This window comes from Sphaerodactylus townsendi, linkage group LG08, assembly GCF_021028975.2.
Source record: "Sphaerodactylus townsendi isolate TG3544 linkage group LG08, MPM_Stown_v2.3, whole genome shotgun sequence".
Lineage (NCBI taxonomy): Eukaryota > Metazoa > Chordata > Lepidosauria > Squamata > Sphaerodactylidae > Sphaerodactylus > Sphaerodactylus townsendi.
Genome location: NC_059432.1, coordinates 109,494,015 through 109,515,144, shown reverse-complemented (window position 1 = coordinate 109,515,144; position 21,130 = coordinate 109,494,015). Strand labels below are relative to the sequence as shown.

Here is a 21,130-nt window from a genome sequence, read left to right as displayed (position 1 = left end):
CCAGATGCCTTGTCCACTGCTGCTCCTTTCTGCTGGTTCCAGAGACTGAACTTCCTCTTTGCTCTCCCTCCTCTCCACCCTCATCAACCATCCTCCTTCTCTCCCCCTCTGCCCTTCTATCCCCTTCCCCCATCTTCCTCGCTTTCCCTGCCTCCTCCCCCCAATCAGGCCTCCTGGCCCTCTCCCTCAGCCATACTTGCCTGGCTCCCAGGGCATGCTCAGCCCTCCCAGCCCCGCCCCCTACTGGGGTGGCTTTTGGTGGGGCATCTTGCCAGCCCGACACTGTTTCCGGGCCAAACCCCGTAGGTTGGAGAACAACCAGCTCATCTGGAATCCACCCAGGCTCAGCTTGGGTGCCCAGAACTGTTTCTGGGACGCCCCCATTGCCTCCTCCGCCTCCAGTCTCACAGCAGGCCAGGGAATGACAAGTCCCTCTGTCATCAGCCCAGGACGAGCTTCTCAGGCTCCAGCCGGGCTGCCGGCCGGCACTGCACCCCGTTCAGTCTTGCTGTGGCCAGGGGATGTCATCAGTGGCCCGGGGGAGCTTCATCAGCCCTTTCCCCCTCAGCCAACCATCCAAAGGCAACAGCAGCAGTTGCCAGTAGGCTGTGGCATTGGCTAAGGATGCTGGCATTGCCCCCCATGCTGCCGGTCTTCTGCCACAGTTGGGGACCCCTCAGGACTGGGGAGGGGCACTGGTCCCGACCCCGGACATACTGATATTGTGGATAAACTATGACCATGTGATAAATTCTTTTTTGCAGATGGCATGTGACACAAATTGGCCTTTTGCTAGCCTAGGTTTGGGTTATGTGTGCAGATTAAGTGTCATCAAATCTGATCAAACGTATGGTAATCCTATGAGTCAATGTCCTCCCAAATGCCCTAATGTAAACAGCCTTGCTCAGGTCTTGCAAACAGAGGCCCGTGGCTTCCTTGACTGTGTCAACCCGTCTCATGTTGTAACACAAATGGGCACACTGCCCTGAGCCCTCCAGAAGAGGGCGGTATACAAATCTAATAAACCATGTCCTTCTGCCTTCTTTTCCTAGTGTTATTGTCTTTTCCCATTACTCTTGTCTTCTCATAATATGACCAAAGTATAGAAGCTTCAGGTTATTCATTTCAACTTCTAGGGACAGTTCAGGCTTGATTTGATCTAGAATCCACTTATTTGGGGAGGGCGGTATACAAATACAATAAATAAATAAATAAAAATAAATAAAAATTTGTCTTACTGATGGTCCACTATACCTGTAAAACTCTCCTCCAACTCTCCAACATTTCAGAGGACTCAACTTGCATCCTGACAGCTTTCTTCATTTCACACATATACACAGTATTCTACTATGAATTATCTTGATCTTGGTTGCCAGAGATACATCTTGATGCTTAAGAATCTTTTCTAGCTCCTTCATGGCTGCCTTTCCCAGTCTGTTCCCTGATTCTTTCAGCGCAGTTTTTCATTTGGTCGACGATGGAGCCAATCCTGAGGCTTTACATTAGACTCTCTTCCACACAGTTATTTGAACAGCATATATTGGAATTAATGTGTCAATAGCTACACACGACAACATAATGTTATGTTAGATCTTGACCCTTCAATGTTATGTTAGGTCTTGACCCTTCAATGTTATGTTAGGTCTTGAAGAAGAAGAGTAGAAGAGTTTGGATTTATATCCCCCCTTTCTCTCCTGCAGGAGACTCAAAGGGGCTTACAATCTCCTTGCCCTTCCCCCCTCACAACAAACACCCTGTGAGGTGGGTGGGGCTGAGAGCACTCCGAGAAGCTGTGACTAGCCCAAGGACACCCAGCTGGCGTGTGTGGGAGTGCACAGGCTAATCTGAATTCCCCAGATAAGCCTCCACAGCTCAGGCGGCAGAGCTGGGAATCAAACCCGGTTCTTCCAGATTAGATACATTGACCCTTCAATGTTATGTTAGGTCTTGACCCTTCAATCAATCAATCAATCAATCAACGAACTCTGGATTGATGATCAGCAGCATTTATTGGAAGACAATGAAACACCCAGCTTGCAAGAAGTCAACTCTGGCTTTTACTCCCTTCTTTATTCAGAAACAATCCCCCTCCCATTCCCCCCCCAAAAAATGTGAAAAAGAGTTATATTGGTGCTGTGGCACCCCAAGGTCAGCGACATTTAGAGATGCAGTCACCTGGACTTCCACCCCCATGAGTCAATGGAATCATCCCTTTTCCCGTAGGAGAGGAAGGTGTCAGGGGTAAGCCTAGTTATCTACAAAGCATGTGAAAAGGAGAGGAAAGATCAAGGAAAGGATGTCCCCTTACAACATAGTAACATACAGCAGGCTGAATACATACATTTTGTAGCAGTTACATTGACAGGGACGTAGTTCAATCACCCAGATACTGGTAGAATATTTGGCATCTATTGTAGGAGCAAGATAGTTGCACCATTTGGTTGCTGTATGTTAATGCAGTGCAGCTGGGCAGCTAATTGGTTGATTGAGGGTGACCTTCAATGCTGCATATTATGGTGTAGCTTTCCATGCTCCATACCTCCTCTCCTCCTCTACCTTTTGCTCTCCTCTGTATGCTGCATTATCGTAATCCGTGCTGCTGCATTTTTCCTTGTTTGCTTATTTGTGCAAGCTTGTTTGCTCGTCAGTTCTTTTTAGCACATGACTATTTTGTCTTCCTCTTTTTGTAAATACATTTTTGTAGGCTGACTTGTTATATTTCGAACTTTATGAAAGGATAGCTCCGTTTTATATAACTCTGCTCTGTTTTCTCTGCTAAAGATCTGGGTAGTTTCAGTTCTTCTATCAGATACAATCAAGTGGGTTGGTTCAGGAATGCACCTCAATCCATTAGGTGCCATCCCTGCCAGCATACCTGGAGGATTACTTTCCAAACAATCTATGGCATAAGAAGGTTCTAAGTCACTTTTAATGACGAGAACATATAAAAAGGGTGCTACCAGAGAAAACCAGCAACATCTCGGAAGACAACAAAGAGCTGTCAGGTCAAGCTTCAAGAACAGCAGAGGAAAAAGACAATGTGGACACTGGTGACCTTGATAGCAGTCCTAGTGTGTCTTCTGACACTGCGCTTCCTGAATCAACTGTGGGCTCACAGGAACTATCCCCCAGGGCCTCTCCGGCTTCCTCTCATTGGAGGCGCATGGCGGATATTAATAAACTTCTCTCAGGATTCCTTCATTAAGGTATGTCTTATAAAATAACAAATTTGTTGAGTTGCAGAATCGACAAATAGCTTTTTTGAATCCAATTCCTCTGGGGGTAGAAAAATTGAAACTGCTATTCTTCCAGCCGTCATCTGTGCAGACACACGTTTGAGTTCTGTGCCTGAATCAAGCTGAACTTGGAAATGTTCAAGGGATTTCAGAAAGGATGAGGCACTCCTCTCAAGAGGAGGTCTGGGCAGACACCAACAGACCAGCAAGTACCTTCCTCCAGTTTCTTTATCGTGTGTCATGTGCCATCAAGTTGCTTTCAACTTAGAGCAACCGTATGGATTAATGACCTCCAAAACACCCAATAATTAACAGCCTTGCTCTGGCTTTGCCATGGAAGTTTGCTGGATGAACTTAGGCTCATCATCATACACTCTCAGCCCAACCTACATCACAGAGATGTTGTGAGGATAAAACTGAGAAGGGGAGAGCAATGTAGGCCACTTTGGGCTCCCTGTAAGCAGTCGAACCCCTCCTTCCGCTAAGGGGTGCCATAAAGGCAAGGTGGCCAAAGACTGGCCTAAGAGCAAGACACTGCTTTCCACAAAATGTCCACCTCAGAGAGATTTGGGCTCCATCTTGTGTGCAAGTCTAGGCAAGAAGGCTGTTGGCTACTGAATGGTTCCCCTGGTGCTAAGTTGTGTCTGGCTGGACAATGGGGCTAACTAATCCCCATGGAGTCACCCAAAAGGTGATTTAATCAGCTCCCTGAGCAGACTATTGTTTACCTGATCTGCACCATCCCAGCAATCAATTGGTTTTCAAGAGAATAACCCAGGTGTTCTCTTGGGTTCTGACTACTCATCAAATCTCTCCAACCTTTTGGTCAGAACCCCACAAAAGCAAGCAGTCCTTTGTGTCGGGCTTTCCTGCCAGCGTTCCTCAGATTGCCTTCAACCTTGCCTGGCACTATTGTCTGTTTCAGTGAGCCTTGTCTTTGTGTCTTCATCACCTTTGCATCAATGGCAAGGCCAAATAAATTATTCCCACAGAAGACAAGTGGGCAGGTTGCACACAGATAACCTTTTTTTAAAAAAATGTTTTTTTAAATACATCTAATGGTGTGAAGATTGCCTCAGGAAAAACTGGGAGCTGAAGTGCCAATGTTCAAAACAGAGCTCGCGGTGCCTGCCTGCCTGCCTGCCTGCCTGCCTGCCTGATATCTGTCTGTCTTTTTAATTTGTAGTCCATCCTCCCTCTTAATGGGCTCAGGGTGGCTTCCAGCATAGGACAAATACAATAAAATGATTCCCATGTACATCAATTGCACCGTGCTTACAAGGATAAATTATGTCAATCAAGTATGTTTATGTTTATTCAATTTATATCCTGCCCTCCCCTGAAGGGCTCAGGGCAGCACACAAGCATAATATGAGTAACAATAGCAATATCAACAATATCAATACAGCTTTTCATAGGGTGGCAAAAGAAATATCTACAGAGGAAGCAGAGGAAACAGTCATTTGGAGTTGCAAAGGAGTGTTATTATTTGGATTTATTTTTGATTTTTGAAATGGAACTTAGGCCGTTTCTGCACGGCCCATTAATGGCACCCTGGGGACGGGATAAACGCCGTCCCCAGGGAGCCATTCGCACAGGCCATTCGTCGCTCCCCCTCCCCCAGGGCGGCGTCAGGCCGCCCTGAAAAACAACCCTTTAAAGGGTTGTTTTCTCCCCGACAGCGTGTTCCCGGCGGCGCGGTGCGAACAGCACCGCCGGGAACACGCTGTTTCCCTTCCCCTGGAGGTTGGAGGGCAGCGTGGGCGGGGCTGCGACGGCCAGCAGGCCGACGACAGGGACACGGTAAGTGGAACGGGGAAGGGGGAAAAGGCGGCTCCGTGAGGAGCCGCCTGCCGTCTGCCGGCCTCTCTGGAGGCCGCCCGCATGCTTGCATGCGAACGGCCTCCGCCTCCACGCCGGCAGAATTCTTGCCGGCATGGAGGCGCCAGGGAGGCCGTGCGGAAATGGCCCAAGTTTAAGTTTCATGTCGTGTCCCTCTAATTACAGTCCGATAATGCCAAGTCCATTTCTTCCTGCATGCAGGTGGCTCATGAAGACTCCAGATGCTTGGTGTACTGGATTTGAGATGATGAAGGTCCCCAAAATAATTCTCACCAGTTACACACAAAAATCCCTGAAACAATAAATTCTAGCATTTACAATATAGTAAAAAATGAAAATCTCTTTTCCCACTCCCTTCCCTTAAACAAGGTATTAAGAGCTTATAATAATATATCAAGATCCTAGTCCCATAGCCTTGCTTCCTTCAACTTCAGGAGTTCTGCAGCCTTCTGTTTCTTTCAGTCCACACCTTTTTGGGTCATCCCATTCTTAACCTAGAGGTTATGGGGAAAGGCATTTTAATAGTCCACAGGTTCCAAAATCGGAACAAATAACTTCCTGGGGAACAACCCCCACCCCAAAAATGACAGATACGTTTCAGGTTTGCATGTCTGATGATCATTCATCCCATCTGATTGAAAAATACATTCACTTTCCAGATGGTTCCACTTGTGCAGGATTTATCGATTTGAAATGGGCCTTTGACACTATTCCCTGACAAGGGCTCTGGGGAGAGCATTATGACCGATGGAAGGTTGCTGGGGCTGATGCTGCACCCCCATCAGACTTTAGAGCATGTGTCCACTGTGGTCAAGGTGGCAAGTTGACTGAATCACCACTGATAAGGAGGTCTGATGGGATGCTTCTTGGCCCCATCTCTGTTGAATGTCTAAATGAATGATCTTATGACTCATTTTAATGAGACTTGTTACCCACCTTGTTGGGTCAATTGCAATATTCCAGTTTTGTTCTGTGAGCCTGAAAAAGAAGGGATGGTGTAGAAACTAACTAACTAACTAACTAACTAACTAACTAACTAACTAACTAACTAACTAACTAACTAACTGAAGGAAGGAAGGAAGGAAGGAAGGAAGGAAGGAAGGAAGGAAGGAAGGGAAGGAAGGAAGGAAGGAAGGAACCTCCAGGGTCATGTAATTTAATTCACAACTGCCTCTCCCCCACCCCCCAAATCTCCAGTGACCTCTACACCAGTCCTGAAAGACAGCTAAAAAACCTTTAAGATCCCTGGCCCATCTGGCCTGGAGGAAAATTCCTTCCTGACCCCAAAAGTGGCAATCGCCTTGTAAAAAGGGGTTACGAGAGCCAAGCACAGACTCATTCCTTCCTGCCCTCCATCAGTGATCTGCCCAAGTTCTCAGAAAAGTTCAGTTGCAGAGATTATTCAAAAAATTTTTTGGAATATTGTATTAGAAAAGGTTTGAGAATAAACTGTCAGAAATCGGAAGTAGTTGACTTGTCTAAAAAAAGTCCTACAGTGTACTGGGGGACCTCGAAAGGTGAAGAAATCCAAGAAGTAATGGAATTTTCATATTTGGGAGTTTTGTCATCTGATTTGAAATTTGGACCACGTCGATTGCTGATAAGAAATAAAGCAAATATATGTGCTAGCAGAATATTGATTTTTTTTAATTGGAGGTGGGACTTCATCACAAAAATTACATTGGTCACTTTCTATGACACTACATGTTGTTGTTAAAGCAACAATTTTACATTCAGTTTTTTTAAAAGGGTCTTTGAATATATTTTGGCTACAAGGAACGGAAGACACCTGGGAGGGAGAACGGGCAGAAAGGAAAACTTCCTACAGCAGCCAAAGAGCTGGGGAAGGATGAGGTTAATGTATCCATTTGGAATCATCTCGTTTGCTTCAGGGTAACACTTCTCTCTTTTGGTTCCCAATGGCAGCTGGCCAAGCAATACGGAAACGTTTACACCATATGGGCAGGGAATTTGCCTGTGGTGGTATTGTCTGGATTCGAGGCTGTGACAGAAGGTGTGATCAACCATTCAGAATGTTTTGATGAGCGGCCGGTGACTCCTTTCTTCAAAACTTTAGCAAATGAAAAGGGTGAGTTCTTGTGAAACGACAAACATTTTCCTAGTTTTCTTCTCAAAGAAATCCAAGAGCAGAAATCCCTGCACTTTAGCTTCTATGTAAAGCTGAAAGAAGTGTCATCTGTAAAAGGAGGCATGGATTTTGAGGAGGCATTTATGTATGGAAGTGTGGGTCATCAACTCGCAACCAATTTATGGTGACCACAGAAGCAGAGGGAGTTTGTCATTGCCTCTGCAGAGTCTTTCTTGGTGAACTCTCATCCAATTACCAACCTTCCTAGCTTCCAAGATATGAGATCAAACTATACCATGGTTTTGTACAGCTCACAGTGTGTAACATACTTCCCTCTGAGATACACCTCTGAAGATGCCAGCCACAGATGCAGGTGAAATGTTAGGAACAAGATTCACCAGACCATGGCCACACAGCCCGGAAAACCCACCACAACCAGTTGAATCCAGCCGTGAAAGCCTTTGACAATACCTATGAAGAGGGTTCAATATCCAGCCAGAAATCCATGTAAATCCCGTTGCTTGATAATAAAACGTAATATTTGCTATCGCTAGGCCTCCTCTTCTTCATTCATCTTGTAAAACTTTAAATCTTACACACCCACACACACACACACACACACACACACACACACAAACACACACAGAGTTGAATATAACTAACATTTGAAATAGGAAATTCAACTTAGGAAATTCAACTTAGGCACAACTCTCATTTTTATACTTGCAATTTTTTCCTAACCAGGATAGTTTAAGTTTGGACCATCTTTGTGAATCTTCTTGAATTTTTTCCCAGTTGTCCCATAATTATCTTGAAACAGATTATTAGTCTGACCATTCATATTAATCCCCAGGCACTTAACTTTATTAGTAAAAACATCTCAACCAGTTATCTCCCCAATATCTATTATTTCTTGTTTTGTTAAAAATCTTGTAATAATTTTTGTTTTTTGACAATTAATTTTAAATCCTGCAAAGTGTCCACATAGTTCTATTTGTTCCATCAAATGTTTTATTGAAGAATTGGGATTACTTATTGCCAATGCCATATCATCTGCAAAACTTTTTATCTTGTATTCTTCTCCATCTACTTTTCGACCCATAATTTTTGGATCTGGTCTGGCCTTTTTTTGCCAAAAGTTCCAAAAGCAGGATAAATAATAATGGTAAAAGTGGGCATTCTTGCCTCATTCCCTTTTCAATGTGAATTTCTTCTGTCAGAATGCCATTGATTAAAATTCTCTCATTCTATCTGGTATATATTCTTTGCATCCATTCTAGAAATCTGAAAACCACCGTTCATGTATTCCAGCGTTTTTAACATAAATTTCCATGAGACAGTATTGAAAGCTTTCTCTGAATCCAAAAAGATGAATGCAGTTTTCATTTTTTTTTTAGCTTCAGAGCATCAATCACATATTGTATATTGTCTTTCATAAATCTTTTCAGAACAAAGTCTGTCTGGTCTTCATGAATCATCTCTTGAATGTACTTTCTTAACCTGGTTTCCATTATAGATGCAAATAATTAATAATTATATTATTTTATATGATTGTGGTAATTCTGGGCCGTTCTCTTATTTATATACTAGCAGGGCCCGGTCACGCATTTCTGTGGCTAACTTGCTGGGAATTTTCAGAGGAATTGGCCCAGCAGTTACTGAGGTATACTGTCATCAACAAAAACACTGTTAGCTTTTTATATATATAGACTAAGGTCACATGAGCCTCTTCCCAAGTCAGAGGAAAATTTCTCTTTAAGTAGAGCTCATTCATCATCACCTTGTAGGGGTATAATTAATTGTCTCCAGACATTTATAATATTTTGAAATTAAACCATCAGGTCCTGAAGCTTTCCCTTTTTAAAATTATAAAATAACTTGTGATAGTAAAAAAAAATGACTTGTGATAGTTAAAAATGAATATAGCTTTGTTCAAAATGTCTGGTGTTTTTCTGTGAGTTTCTTCATAGGAATCTGGGCAAAATATTTTAATGCTTCTTCCACTTTTAGTTTTTTGTAAAATTCAGAAAAATAGGAAACAAATTGTTCTTGTATTTCTCTTTCCAAATACATCGGAGTATCCTTCCTTCCAATGGCTGTTATAATTCTTCTTTCAGGTTTTTTTCCTGAAGCAATGTGCTAAAAATTGACCTGGTTTCTTAGCAGGCTCAAACATCTTTTGCTTCAAAAACCTTAGCTTTTTTGCATTTTTCCCATTTCTAATAAATCAAGTTGGTGTCTCACCATCATTAATTCTCTCAATGTTTTTTAATGTGTTGTTTACTTGTGCTATTCCTCTAATATTTTCATTCTATTTAAAATATTTTGTTTCCTATCTTATCTTTCTTCTGTTTGGCAGCAATTGCGATTAATTTTCTTCGTATATATGTCTTAGTTGTTTCCCAGATTATTATATTAGACATTCCTTCGGTCTTATTGAATTTTTTAAAATTCCTCTAAGTTTTCTTTACATTTTTTACATTTTTGACCACATCCTTATGTAATAGAAGGTTATCTTCCTTTCTCCATCCTCTTCTTCCTTTGCTTGTTGGAGACCATGCTATTTCTATTGGTTTGTGGTTCGCATAAGTTCTCAGTTTGATTTCTACTTTATATAGATTGACCAGTAGAGACTTCGAAATCCAACCCATGTCAATTCTGGAGTAGGATTGATGTCTATCTGAGTAGAAAGTGTAGTCTCTTGCCCTTGGATATTTCCTACACCAGGAATCCACAAAATTTAATAGATTAATATAAGTGAATACATTTTTGGGAAGTTTGTCTCCTGCTGTCTTTTTTTCATCTGTCTTTCCTCGTATCTAAAACTGCATCCATATTGCCAATTATGATAATTTAACCTTCTTGAAAATCCAATATTGATTGGAAGTCTTTAAAAAAATGATCTCTAGCGTTATTTAATACATAGATATTTACAAAGTAAAAAGTTATGATCTGGAAATTCGATTTTTAATATAATGAATCTTGTTGCTGGGCTTTTGGCTTCTTCCAGAACCATTATGTGTTTGTTTTTTAAACAAATAGCTACTCCAGATTTTTTGAGTGAGTCTGAGCTGAGTATACACTTTCTAATTAACTTTAGTCGGCAAGTATTGAAGTTTTTGTTTAAGATGAGTTTCTTGAATACAAATAACATCTTGTTTTTACACTTGATTAAAATGATCTCTTTGAAGGGGAGTCTGTTTTCCTCTTTATCTAGAATTTTTCAGAGTCTATTTGTCAGTGAGCTTATGTCAGGTTCTTTTCTTTGTGCAGTTAGCAGGTTATCACTCAAATAGGGCTCTCCTGGTGCACTTCCATAATCTTTCTCTCCTGAAAGATATTCTATTAATTGTTGTGCTTGTTGCAGTGTTGAAATTAATTTCTTCCCAGAAGGTAAAATCAGCTCCAATGCGAACAGAATCCTTCAAAAATATTTAATTTCTTTATTGATTAGTATCTGCCACCAAAAGTTAAATTCACTAGGGCCCTTTCTGCACTGTGGAAAGGGCGCTTCCCCACAGGCAGGAATTCTGCCGGTGGAAGGGTGGGGGCCGTTTGCACGAGAGCGTGCAAGCGGCCCCCAAAGAGGCCGGCGCCACCTCTTCCCCGTCCCTCTCCCACTCACCTCGTCGCCTCCGTTGCCCTGCTGGCCTCCATAGACCCGCCCACGCTGCCCTTTGACCTCCAGGGGTCAGAGGACAGCGAGGGAGGGTCTACAGAGGCCAGCAGGGTGACGGAGGCGATGAGGTGAGTGGGAGAGGGATGGGGATGGGGGAAACAGCACATTCCCGGGGGTGCCGTTCGCACCGCGCAGCCGGGAATGCGCTGTTTACCAAAAACCTTCCTCCAGGAGGGAGATTTTTGGAGGCGGCCTGATGCTGCCCTGGGGGAGGGGGAGGGGAGCCAGGTTGGCGGCGCTGCGTTTTGGCAGCACCGCCTGTGCGAACGGCTCCCTGGGAACAGCGTTTTTGCCATCCACAGGGCGCCGTTTATGGCCCGTGCGGAAGGGGCCTTCCTTTTTCGAGAATTATATTTGGGAGGTCTTAAATATTTGTATTTCTGTGCTTACTATCACTAGGGGATTCTCTCTAAGGAGCAGCAGTGGCATAGTGGTTAAGAGCAGATGCACTCTAATCTGGAGGAACCAGGTTTGATTCCCCACCCTGCTGCTTAAACTGTGAAGGCTTATCTGGGGAGTTCAGATTAGCCTGTTCACTCCAACACATGCCAGCTGGGTGACTTTGGGTTAGTCATAGTTCTTCTGAGCTCTCTCAGCCCCACCTACCTCACAGGGTGTTTGTTGTGAGCGGGGAAGGGTAAGGAGTTTGTAAGTTCCTTTGAGTCACCTTACAGGAGAGAAAGGGGGGACATGAATCCAACTCTTCTTCTATTTTTTTTTTCAAAATCTTGTCTTGTATTCTTTTATGTGTAAACTTCACTAGGATATCCCTGGGAAGCTTTATTTTTGTATGCAAATCTGGAATTAATTCCATATATCTAGTTGAATCCTGCAGCAATTTATCAAAGGCACTGTCAGGATGTTGTTGGCGTGTGAATTCGTCCTTGGCTCTTCCCGCCTGTCTTGCCTGCCTCTGAGCCTAGACGGGAAGATTCCAGCTAGGTTTTTATCTTTTCTAGCCTGTGTGAACTGTCCTGTGTTTTTCTTTTGTAAGGCAGGAAACGGGATTGAAAGTGTATTAACTGCTATCAGTGTTCTGAGACTCTCAGAACTCGCATTGCTTGCTTTCGACTATGATTGCCAGTACAATAAGGAACTTTTGAAAGTTGCTTTTGCCTGGACATTCCAAGTTTGTTACAGGCACCTTCTAAATTGGCCTTTCCAACTTGTTCAGATATTTTTTTCTGAAATGAAGGTTGTTCCCCCTTAGTTGAGCTTCCAACACCTCTATTCTTCCTTTCACATTCTGAAGTTGCTTTGTTTGGTCTTCAAAAAGAAGGTCAAATTGTTGTTGTAGCTGTAAGGATTTTCTTACTTTTTTCCCAATTTCTCATTTTAATTTTTCATTTATATCTTCAGGTATTATATTGTCAAATGGTCACACTTGGAAGCAACAGAGGAAGTTTGGCCTCGTTACCATGCGAAAGCTGGGACTAGGGAAGAAAGGCATAGAGTACCAAATACAAGAAGAGGCCTCTCAGCTTGCTGATGCTTTGGCAAATACAAAAGGTATGCATTCCTAAGAGATTTCTCCATCACTTTTCTCCATCTGCAGAAGTCTGTGGATTCTCTCTTCTCCTTTAACTCACGAATTTCTCTTGCAAAAGCATTTACTTTCTCATCCTTTTAAAATCTTATTCTGCTGGACTGTTCCATCTTTTAGGAAACTCCAAGGAGCAAGGTCAGTGTTAACATATTAAGGCATTCCTATAATTTCTCACTTGACCTGAAAGTCTTTTGAATACTGGAAGCTTCTAAATTAGCATCATCACTTATTTTGCTTCTCCTGAAAGGTGCTTTGTCCAAAGTCCCAGAAGTGATTTTTTTCCTTCCTGGAAGCTCTTTGAAAAGACACTGATGGGGAAAATGTCAGAGTCTGCTATTCAGATGAACTGGCTTTTATCAATAGGAGTGACAAAAAGAAGGAAATAGGGACACAACATTGTGAGGATTTGGTGTCTGCCTGGCCCAGAGAGAGCGTTCACATCCAGAAGAGGATCTCTGGAGGCAATATTTGTTAGTTTCTCCCTGTCAGTGAATATTTCATGTCAAGGAGCCATTTCCTCTTCCTTCTTCCAAATGGAATCAGGAGGCAGAGGTAACTACAAATCCCAAGTATCATTGCAGGAAATGAAATTCCAGAGCATGCTGGTTACTGTCTTTTCAAGCTAAGACCTGCAAGTTTCTTCTGCTCCTGGTCACCTGCTTGTGTTCTCAAAAATGAGGTTCTTTATATTATCGAAGGCTTTCACGGCCGGAATCACTGGGGTGTTGTGTGGTTCCGGGCTGTATGGCTGTGTTCTAGATGCTCTGAAGATGCCAGCCACAGATGCAGGCGAAACGTCAGGAGAGAATGCTGCTAGAATACGGCTATACAGCCCAGAAACCACACAGCACCCCAATGAGGTTCTTGCTCGGGAAAGGTAAGCCTTCAAGGGAAGAAATATCAAATGGTAGTAGCAATCCTCATTTGGGCTGACACTGTACAGATTAACACACACAGCTGTGGAATGGTTTAAAAAAGCTTGGGAGGGAACTCTGTGTACTTTTTACAGTGAAATCAAGCATGGTTGAGCGGCAAGAAGAAGAACCACCAGAAATCTTCACCAAATGGAAGGTGGAATGGAGAAGGGGGGGTGCATGATTGACAGCTGGTGGAGGGGGTGGAGATAGAAAAAAGACCTGCTTTTCCTGGCAATGCTGTTATTGGTCTGCGCTGTACAGACAAAAAAAAGCCAAAATGGGTTTTTGCCTGCAAGATATTTTATTTGTGCTGTGCAGAAAGGGTTGAAGGCAACTTTCAAATTACCATTCTAAAAATGATGTCATCCGTGGTTAGCTGAAATCCAAGAAAAGTGAAACAAGGACAAGAATTTCATATGGCTCATGTCAATCTACCGTACATACTCGTGTATAAGTCAACTTTTCAGCCCATTTTTAATGCTGTAAAAGCCTCCCTCGACTTATATCCGGGTCGATTTATACTCTAGCATATACGGTAACTGTTTGTGTAAGCTCTGTTTGTGTAACTTAGGGTCCATTAGGGGGAGCTAAAGAGCTCAGATTTTCCATATAAGGAAGAAAAGGTTCCATTTGCTCAGAATTCAGTTCAGAGTTCAGTTGTTATGAACTGTATTTGCATTTTTCAGGTATGAGAATGTTTGTATTAATTGTTGAGAAGGGGATATTCTGTTTATATTGATTGACTATTAGTTTGTATCTTGGTTTCCTGTTGTAAAATGTTATAATGGGTGCTATATAAATATTATTTTCCTCAGAATTGTTAAGAGGACTGCTAGTCTGTTTTGCGTAGCAGGCCAGAACTATTATATGTTGATGATTATTTCTGTATTTCGGAGAAGGGCAGTATAGAAATTTAATAAAATAAATAAATAAAATAAATAATAAATATTGGCTTGCCATATTTCATTGTTATACTGCACACTATTGTTTATGAAACAGAAAACAGATTTAAAGATTCTTTTGTTGTAAGTCTGGTGAATGTTAAGGGTCACAAGGTGGGATCACATTGCCAAAGACTTTAACTCCTTTTCCATTTCTGATAATATCCCTCTAAAAATCTAAGTTGGGTTACATTGATGAGGAGGAGGAATCCAGTATTAAAGGATTTTAACTCTTGTGTTTTATCTTGGTTGCTGATTGAGCACAGGTTTTTGTACTTTTAAAGTTATTGTTGAGACCATATTGTTCTTGTTGACCCTCTTTTCCACTTACAGAGCTAGTTTACTGTTTTTCTTTGAAATAAATATTCAAAAACATTTAACCTACTGATGCCTCAATTAATGTAATTTTATTGGTATCTATTTTTATTTTTGAAATTTACCAGTACCTGCTGCATTTCCCACCCTAGACTTATACACGAGTCAATAAGTTTTCCCAGTTTTTTGTAGTAAAATTAGGTGCCTCGACTTATATTCAGGTCGACTTACACTCGAGTATATACAGTATCTATGTGCTATCTCTACAGTGCTCTGACTGTTTCGAACAGTGCTATTATTTCCCCTCTGTCTATTTCTACATGACATTCTACTTCAGCTACAGCAGCAATGTCCATGGTGCTGCTATAAAATATTTATTTATTTACGCAGTGGCATAGGAGGTTAAAAGCTCGTGTATCTAATCTGGAGGAACCAGGTTTGATTCCCAGCTCTGCCACTTGAGCTGTGGAGGCTTATCTGGGGAATTCAGATTAGCCTGTACACTCCCCATGGTCTCACTTGCTCAGTGATAGCTCCATTCTTCAATCCTCTGTAACTATTAATCAGGGAGGCAGTTTAATATTAATATGAGCGATACTTATCTTATTTTTCAGGACAGCCGTTTGACCCTACATTACTCATCACCAATTCCGTCACCAATGTGATCTGTGTCCTGAATTTTGGTCAACGGTTTTCTATTGGCGATGAGGACTTTCTCAAGCTGAGAAATGCTTTATTCCAGGTTTTGCAATTTACAGCAACCTTGTTCCATTTTGTGAGTTGTCTTTTTTTCATCCTGCATCAGACATGTCTCATTTCCCAAAGACTCATCCCTGTAATATTCTCCAAGACATCAACATTTCCTCATGAATGAATCCCACCTGCCTTGCAAGGGATCTGTTATGGGGAGAGGAAGGGAAGGAGTTTTGTAGGCCACTTTGAGACTCGTTATGGTTGAGAAAACTGGGGTATCAAAATCATATCTTCTTCTTACCTGTAGCTGTATGACACTTTCCCATGGCTCATGAAACATCTTCCAGGACCTCACAAGAAGGTTTTTGCTGCCTATGGTCAAATAGCTTCCTTTGTAAGCAAGGAGATAGAAAAGCATAAGGTGCATCAGTCACTGCATGAACCACAAGACTTCATCGATTACTATCTACTTCAGATGATGAAAGTAAGCATTGCTTTTGGGTTCTCAGAGATGGGCATTTGGGCATTTACTTTCTCCCACCCTGATCAACCTCACATAATTGCTATGGGGAAAAATGACTGGGAACCATGTACACATGCTGAGATCCAGAGTGGTCTGGTGGTTAAAAGGTGGGTTGTAAACTGAGAACCAGGTTTGATCCCCACTCCTCCCCAGGAGTAGTGGACTCTGGTCTGTTGAAAGAGGTTTATTTCCCTACTCCTCCACATGAAGCCAGCTGGGTGACCTTGGACTAGTCTCAGAACTCTCTCAGCCCCACCTATCTCACAAGGTGCCTGTTGTGGAGTGAGGCATAGAAGGAGTTTCTACGCTGCTTTTACAGCTTACAGTTGAGAAAAGCGGGCTATAAATCCAAACTCCTCTTGTTCTTGTATTGTCAAAGGTTTTCATGGCCAGATTCAACTGGTTGTGGTGGGTTTTCCGGGCTGTGTGGCTGTGGTTTGGTGGATTTTGTTCCTAACGTTTTGCCTGCATCTGTGGCTGGCATCTTCAGAGGTGTATCACAGAGGGAAGTCTGTTACATTTTACTGTCCAGATTGTTCTGTCACCAAGTATTTTCAGTTTTGTGGGACATTGTGCAGTGCTTTGCTTAGAACAGAAAAAGGCTTAGAATTCATTGCAAACTTCTTTTTCCTATTGACAATAACAGAGCAAGAGGGATCCCAATTCTACCTACAATGAAGAGAACCTCATCCAGTCCATTGTGGACTTGTTCACTGCAGGGACGGAAACCACCACCACCACGCTTCTCTGGGCGCTGCTCTTAATGACAAATTATCCAGATATTCAAGGTAAAAAATGGCTGTGCATCTGAGCACAAGACATTATGGCTAATTATGCACAAGGTGTCTGGTTCATGATGGGGATGAATGTCCGTCGTGGCAAGATTTCTTGTATGGACCTATTTCCTTGAGCTCCGCTTTCACTTTCTATTCTCTTTGCGGAAAGCGAGACCACATCTAATGCAACTTTCAATTTGCTTCACTGCCGAAGCGGGCAGATTCGCTAGTGTGCACAGGTTTGCCTCAGACATCTTCCCTCCACCAATGGCCAGCCTTTCCACTCTCTGGAACCGCCATCCATGCCTTCCCCCTCAATCCTCCCTTGCCCACACATGTGTCCATGTTGCTGGTGCCTTCCTGCTTCCCTAAATGCTCATATCGACATATCAATAAAATTAAAACAGAGAATTGATTTTTGCAAGGAACAGTAAAAGCCAATGCTCTCTTGGGCCCCACCGCACCTTTCCCATTCTACTTCCGCCCTCCTCGATGACCAGGAAGGCTTTCGAAAATTTTACTATGAGAATGTCCACAGATACCATCTTCCCCAGCCCTAATTAAGGTTCCCAAACCCATGCAAGGGGTGGGGGGTCCTCTGCTTGGGGGCTCTTGTTCCTAGTCAGATATTTGGGCAAAAACTCTATGGTTAAAAACAGCTTCTACTATAGAATTTTTGCCCAACTATCAGATGCATCATCAGTGATAGAGGCTTAGACCTCAGTTTGTTGCTGGGAAATCCCTACACCTAGGGTTGTCAACCTCTAGGCAGTGGCTGCAGATCTCCCACTATTAGAACTGATCTCCAGGTAATAGATCAATTTCCCTGGAGAAAACGGCAGGTGGACTTTATGGCATTATACCGCATTGAAGTCTCCCCCTACCCAAGCCCCATCCTTCTCAGGCTCCACTTTCAAAATCTCCAGGTATTTCCCCACCCAGAGGTGGCAACCTTACCAGGCAATTCTAGCTCTGGTCGTACATCTTTGCTCACCTTCAATCAGCTGTACGTACTTTCAATTGGCTCCCAGTTGAGTTCCAAATCATTCATAAGGTATGGGTGCTTACCTTTAAGGCCTTACACGGCCTGGGATCTTCGTACCTTCGGGACCATCTTACCTCATATGTCCCTGCACGGCCTCTACGTTCATCAGAGGCCAACTTGCTGGTGGTCCCTGGGCCCTCAATGATGTGGCTGGCCTCTACCCGGGCCAGGGCCTTTACAGCTCTGGCCCCGGCCTGGTGGAACACCTTACCACCAACTATCCGGGCCCTGCGGGATCTTGGAGAGTTCTGCAGGGCCTGTAAGACCGAATTGTTCCACCGGGCTTTGGGGGAGGGGGCGCTGATGAGCGCCCCTTTCCCCCCTTTCCTTCCCCTTTTACACTCTGGGTCTTAATACTTATGGGGGCCCTCCGCTCTCTTATCTTGTTTCCTTCCAGGGTGGGTTTATGAAGTTTTATGCTGGACGCCAATGTAATTTTGTTAATTTGTTGTTTTAATGGGGTTTTAATGTAATTGTTGTTTTATTGTGCTGTTCACCACCCAGAGCCCTTCGGGGGAGGGGCGGTATATAAAATTAATTATAAATATATAAATAAATATAAATAAATAAATTAAATGAGTTTTTGACTGGTGCTTTAGAAAGCCTAGAACAAACTCTGTAAAAATCAAGGTGTTATGCCCCTGCTTCCCGAGGATGTTCAAAGAAGCATAATGCGAAGGAAATCCACACAGCTTTTCCCCAAAGATGCCTTCAGGAAGTTTTATTTCAGCCGAATGCATCATTTTTTGAAAACACTAAACTAGTGATGTTTCCTCCCTAAGACAGTTTAAATGACACCTACATACATATAACCTTTAATGGCATAACCGGTCGAAAGTGGACTAACAATTAAAAGGAATATAACACACTTGTAAGTAAAAGACGTAATCATCATTTCCACAATATGCATATCTTCATGGTTCAATAAAACTACAGTCTTATGCAGATCAGATAAACAATCAGTACCCACACGTAGGAGAAGTAATAGTTTTGCCCTAACTGTACGATACAGTGGGAGTGGTGCAATACATGCACAACAGATTCTTTGCCATTCTTAGCTCAAATACCTTTCATGGGGTGGAAGTTTAAGAACCCTCCCCTGACATAGGGCTGAGGGTAGAACATTCCATTTTACAAGAGATAAAGCATGCCTAAATTTAGGTTCAACTTGTTAATATAAATGTTTGGCTGTTACAGAAGGGCTAAAGGAAATCCAGAGAAAAAGAGGGGAGCAAAACTTTTCTGCTTTGCTAATTAGGGTCTGGTGCTCCAGATCCAAAAGTATTGTCCTAATGACACAATGGCCGTTTCTGCATGGAGGCGAAAGCAGCTGGGTCAGCGCATTTCGCGCCGACCCGACGACGCTGGGACCGTCCGCATGGACGGTCCCAGAAAGAGCCGGGATGACGGCGCCGCAGAGCACCATCGCCCGGCCGACCCAGCATGTCCCCAGGCCTCTGGCACGTCGCTGAGGCCTGAGGACACGCCCCCTGGCCCTGCGCGCCTGCTCCAGCGTCGCAGGGCAGGGGGGCATGTCCCCAGGCCTTGGCGATGTGCCGGAGGCCCGGGGACAAGGTAAGTGCAGGGAGGGAGTGGGGGGAGGTGCCTTGAAGCCACTGCCGTTCGCATGGCAGCGGCTTCAAGCCGGCGTTCCCGGGAAAGTGCGCTTCCCAGCGCACTCCAGAAACGCCGGCTTGGCGCCGGTCGGGCGGCGCAAGGGCGTCGCGGCTGCAATGCAGCTGCGCCCCCTGTGCAAATGGCTGCCTGGGGACGGCGTTTTTGCCGTCCCCAGGCCGCCATATTCCGCCCGTGCGGAAACGGCCTAAGTATTTCTTTGGGAGGCAGCATACCTAGTGTTGCAAGAGATCAACCCAAATCACAGATGTTCGTTTCAATGCATGCCCATCGATCTGTAGAACTACCAACCACACTTGGAATATGAAGTTCATATGCTCCTGTTTGAAACAAAGGTGAATCCAAAACTTGAATGTGATACACCATGCCTGTCAGATTCCGCGTTCAGACAATTAATCTGAATGGGGAACCTGACAAGCCCCTCGTTTCAAGCAGGTGCTGACCTGATTCAAGGCCACTAAGTGAGACTGGGTGCTGGACTAGACTGACCACTGATCTGATCCAGCAGTAATTGGCCCTCCAGAACAACCAGTTGGCTACTCTGTGAGACAGGATGCTGGACTAGATGGACTTTCAATCATCTGATCCAGCAGGGCTCTTCTGATGTTATGATGAAGGCCTCAGCTCTACACCCTGTTGTTGGTCCTCCAGAAGAAACGGTTGGCTACAGTATGACAGGATGCTGGACTAATGAACTCTCTCTGACCTGATCCAGCAGGGCTTTTCTGAGGCTTTGATGAAGGCTTTTGATGAATCCCGTTTCTTCCTTTCAGGGAGCCACTGTTATTGCAGACCTTCGGTCTGTTCTTCACCCTTGGCCTCTGTGACCTGGTGCTGGGCCTTCAGATGAATTGGTGGGCCATTATGCAAGTCAGGATGCTGAATGAGATGGACTACTGATCTGATCCAGCAGGGCTGTTTTAATGTTCTTATGACTCTTGGGCCATTTCCGCATGGCCCCCGGGACTGCTCGCACAAACGGTCCTGGTAATGAACGGGAAGACGGGCGCCAAGAGAAGCATCGTCCGATTGGAGCTTTACCTTCTCTAGGATTGATAGAAAAATCTCCGGAGGCCAGGGGACAAGCCCCCCTGCCCTGCACGACTGCTCCAGAGTCACAGGGCAGGGGGGCGTGTCCCCAGGCTTCGGCGACACACCGAACGGTCGCAGAGAAGGTAGGTCAATCGGGTAAAGGGGGAAGGGATGGCGCCTTCCAGCCACTGCCGTTCGCACGGCACTGGTTGGAAGCCACCGTTTTCCAACAACCTCGCTTGGGGAGCGAGGTGGGAAAATGGCGGCTTCGCGCCGCTGGGGAGGCGCGAGGGCAGCGCGGCTGCGAAGCAGCTGCACCCCCCATGCAAACAGCTCCCTGGGGACGCTGTTTTTGCCCGTGGGGAAAGGGCCCTGGTGCCATGCTTAAGTCAGTTATTTTGAATACCCAGTAAAGGAAATTCTACATGCCAGTGAGCACATACTGACTGTTTTTGTTCTTCCTGTTCTCTTCTCCTATAAATTGTTAATGAAAATAGAAATGCAGACTTGGCAACACTATTGGCTGCAGAGGAACATTTTTCTAGGCCCAGTGTCTTCAGTGGGATTCAAAGGGTGTAACTTCGTTTAGGATAGCACGACTTGAATGTATCTCAGCTGACATTCCAACTTCTTTAAAGGGAGGATGAGGAATACTTTCACCTGCAATCAATGTTTCCCACAATTTGGCCATTATAATGTCACAAATAAAGCTTTGGTTTTATTTCCCTTAGGGAAAGTTCAGAAGGAGATCGATGACATTTTGGGTTCCTCTCAATCATTTTCTTACCAAGATCAGAAGAAACTGCCCTACACCAATGCTGTAATTCATGAGATCCAACGTTATCAATATATCTTATTGTA

The 21,130-nt window shown here is 44.0% G+C and overlaps 1 protein-coding gene across 1 annotated transcript in view; it reads left to right on the top strand.

Annotated features, from left to right (window-relative positions):
- Positions 1–3,038: 3,038 nt before the first annotated feature.
- The window catches only part of LOC125438522 (cytochrome P450 2J2-like), a 20,941-nt gene continuing 2,849 nt past the window's right edge, over positions 3,039–21,130 (top strand). Inside the window, exons 1-7 of the mRNA XM_048506954.1 lie at positions 3,039–3,206; positions 7,005–7,167; positions 12,206–12,355; positions 15,180–15,307; positions 15,566–15,742; positions 16,428–16,569; positions 21,001–21,127. Of these exons, the coding sequence (XP_048362911.1) occupies positions 3,039–3,206; positions 7,005–7,167; positions 12,206–12,355; positions 15,180–15,307; positions 15,566–15,742; positions 16,428–16,569; positions 21,001–21,127 (1,055 nt within the window). The remainder of the gene's footprint in view (positions 3,207–7,004; positions 7,168–12,205; positions 12,356–15,179; positions 15,308–15,565; positions 15,743–16,427; positions 16,570–21,000; positions 21,128–21,130) is intronic.